The 3,772-nt window shown below is 38.1% G+C and overlaps 1 protein-coding gene across 1 annotated transcript; it reads left to right on the plus strand.

The window, feature by feature from the left end:
- Positions 1-1,131: 1,131 nt before the first annotated feature.
- Positions 1,132-3,062, plus strand: LOC139841495 (uncharacterized). The gene is made up of 9 exons (XM_071831710.1): positions 1,132-1,215; positions 1,284-1,390; positions 1,483-1,607; positions 1,689-1,776; positions 1,865-1,982; positions 2,071-2,237; positions 2,337-2,457; positions 2,527-2,834; positions 2,975-3,062. The coding sequence occupies exons 1-9, from the start codon at positions 1,132-1,134 to the stop codon at positions 3,060-3,062; spliced, it is 1,206 nt and encodes a 401-aa protein (XP_071687811.1).
- Positions 3,063-3,772: the final 710 nt, after the last annotated feature.

Raw genomic sequence — 3,772 nt, forward strand, 5'->3', positions numbered from 1 at the left:
TTGATGATCATTACACGTTGATTTTGTACGGGGCATCACAACGTATACCACCTACGACACGTATCTGAGCACAGACTTCATCGCTTCCGATGAACAGGTCGACAAATTAACTTTTAATTTGCATTTACATTGGCTAATTTTGTTGAATTATTATGTGCTTAGTTGTAACAGAATATGTAATTACCGGCTGAGGTTCAAATAGGTGAATGATACTTATACACTTTTCTTCAAAACTATATCCTATTACATGTTTTATTCATAAACAGAAGTCAAATATATTTTTGAAAAAATGATATTGTTGCATAGTGCACTATGCCTCATATATATTCAGTGCTTTACTTTCAACTGTGTTTCCTGTTAGACCGTTTGAACCTAAATAAAGGTCATAGATATTGGTTTTTAGGTTGTGTGTCACACTTTGGCAATAGTTGTATTTAGAAGGTATGTTTTATTCATAAACAGAAGTCAAAAATATTTTTGAAAAAATCATATTGTTTCACAGTGCACTATGCCTCATATTTATTCAGTGCTTTACTTTCGACCGTGTTTCCTGTTAGACCGTTTGAACCTAAATAATGGTCATAGATATTGGTTTTTAGGTTGTGTGTCACACTTTGGCAATAGTTGTATTTATAAGGTATTTACCCACAAATAAAGGTTATGAATCTTGGTTTTTAGGCTGTGTGCAACACTTTGGTTATAATTGTATTTAGAAGGTCTCTCACACTTATGTTTCTTATTTACCTGTAATGATAAGTAGCAATTTAAATAGGAGCAACATTGTATGCAATTTAGTCCTTATACTTTCGTTAACCCTCATTCTCCAACTTACCCTAATTCTCTAATTTCCTGAAACCGCTCCTTTATTCTCATGTGTTAGCCTACTCTGTACCATCGCTTTGTACCAGCTAAACTAATGAATTGCCTTTCATGTGATGCAGGGTGATGTAATCCAGTTGACCGCTAAGAGCAACGTTGCTCACCATTTCATCCCTCGATTGAAGGAGGGATCCGTCTACTTGCTCAACCACTTTGATGTGGTCCGTAATAAAGACGAGTACCGTATTATGAAGGACAACAAGTTGACCATTCACCTCACCGGTTCCACATTCCTAAGAAAATAGCCCACACATGACGAGGATTTGTTTATCCGTCATCCCTTCAGCTGCGTTGAAATGGAAGACATGGAACTCACTTCGGGCAAATACGTCATCGGTATAACTTAATTACCACTGCCCAGTTCTTTAACTACAGTTTATTGTTGTTTTAACTTACTGAAAAAGTGGACTCTGAATGCTGTAGACGTAGTTGGGCGTGTCCTGAACGTCGGGGAGCCCCAACCACAGAAATCAGGGGCGGTCATTCTAGAATTTTACCTTGCTAATGAAAGGTGTTCAACAATCTAAACTTTAAAACTCTCCCCTTTTCCCATCTGTCAATAGCTATCTGTACGTTAGTTTCTAAACTTTTACTTTTGCATAGGGGTCGAAGAATGAAAACCACACTTTGGGGAACCTTGGGTCCGTCTTTTGTGGAGAAGATCCATGCTGCTAATGCTTTGTATTGCATCATTCTAACCTCCGTATTAGTCAAAAAGACCTTCAACGGTACCCTCTGAACATAGCCTATATCAATTAATTCGATTCCTTAATGCCCTGTTTGTATCACTGAGTTTTTGCTATTTGCAGGCAACCTATCTCTCTCGATCACCTCCGCCACCCAAATTATCAATGACATCCAGATTCCGACGCTTGAGAAGTTCCTAGAGAAAATGAGGTTTGGTCCACACTAATACTAACATGTAATATTCACATTATACACTATTTTGTTCCAAAAAAAAAGAAACACACTCTGCTTCTTGCAGTGGCGTTGAACTCCCAGCCGACGTGGAAGACACTTCTGCAGTGTGGCAGCTTCCACCACTAAAAGAGGGAATGCTTTCTGAGCTTATTGCAATGGTACAGAAGGGTAAAAAGCACATCGTAAGTATCACTACGCCTATGACCTCACCTTCTCTTATCAATTGAAATGCACATCTAATTCTGTTTGGTTTTTACCTTTTCATTGTAGTCGGATGATGTGTTCAAATGCAGAGTCGATATCACAAACATCCACCTAAAAAACAGCTGGTACTACAACACTTGCAGTGTTTGTAAGGCACGGAAGGGGCTCTCACGAAAGCATAACCAACACTGGTGCGAGTCGTGCAGCGATGTTGTTCCAGAGCCACTATCAAGGTATTCACTTCCACGATAGCAGCCTTTACAAATGTGATGCTTAACCACCGGAGCTGCCTTTCTACCAAAGGGTTTGTCACACGCGTTTGAATGTTTCAGGTTTCGTGTGCAATGTGATGTCAAAGATGGAACTGCGTCCACAGTTATTGTCCTTTTGGATGAGACAGCTGAGGAACTAACCAACACCACTGCAGCGAGGCTGTTGCTCGAGCTAGATGCGGTAAGCCTCTATTTTTAATAAACTTCACACGTTAATAGGTGTTTGGTTTGCTAACGTGTTGCGGATTAGGAGACTTGCAGCACGGTGTTTCCGAATGCGCTCGCTAATCTCCTGAATATCAAGCAAGTGGTTTTGTTGAAGACAATATCCTATTTTGAGCACGGGCCATATGAGAGTTTCAACTGTGTTAAAGTGTACCCGCATGAAATTGCTCTCGAGAACCCACCCACTGAAGATTCGGGAGACGATTTGGGGCCTGCAACCGTTGACAAAGCTTTGAAACTGGTCAGCCCTTCGCCCTCCGCAGTAAAAGCCGCAAAAAGAACTATAGAAGTTCCTACTCCTTTGAAGGTTGCAGAGCGTGTCACCCGCCGCAAGTAAGATGTTAATTATTTTTATATTCACACAGTTCACTTACATGTATTGCACCTGACCTGCACGCACTTTCTTATCTTTTATGTTTGTGACCTTCATACACCATCGTTATTCTTATATACACCATTATGCTCCCCCGCAGGTATGTTGTTACAAGTGACACTGAGGATGAGGATGGGATAGCTGGAGATGACACAAATACTAAGACTAGCGTTTGTACCGATGCATAGGTTGTTTTTTAGTGATAAATAAAAAGGTGTCAGCCTGTTGACTTTTAAAATTTCCATGTTGGTTTTCTAAGACACTTTTTGGTTTTCATGTGTTTTTGTTTTGTTTCCATGCTACTTATAATAACAAACTACATCAATAAAAGCAATTTTTGCTTATACATCAGCAGCCTTCGTTTTCATTATATTTGTGTTGTGTTGGTTGATTTTTAAATGCATTACACTAACTTCATTTGTCTATGGTATTCCCAACTCAAGTGTTGTGCCTTTTTGTGTATAGCGTTGATGTGCGTAGAGGTGTATATGAAATACTTATATTTTTGTTACGAAATACTATTAAATACGATACAATTTTACACAAGTTATTTATTTATTTATAGAGTGGATATACCAAAACCTTGCTACAACACTTATAGGCAGTGTACCTAATCGTACAGTAGTGTAGTTTTTAGTAAGTCCAGTTCGTCCACAGGGAACTGGCCAAGTTTAACGCTATATTTTTAAAACTATATTTGTAAATATATAAATATATATATATATATATATAAGTAGTATTATTATTATAAAAAGGGGGTTTTTACCGTTTAATGACCGGTTTGACGATTTTAAAACTTAAGTCGTAGTTAAAACCTAATGTAAAATATTAAAAATAAAACTTAATTTAAAGCGTAAAGTAAATGACAATAATTAAAGTGCGATAATTAAAAGTGCGA

Source organism: Rutidosis leptorrhynchoides, chromosome 4, assembly GCF_046630445.1.
Source record: "Rutidosis leptorrhynchoides isolate AG116_Rl617_1_P2 chromosome 4, CSIRO_AGI_Rlap_v1, whole genome shotgun sequence".
Lineage (NCBI taxonomy): Eukaryota > Viridiplantae > Streptophyta > Magnoliopsida > Asterales > Asteraceae > Rutidosis > Rutidosis leptorrhynchoides.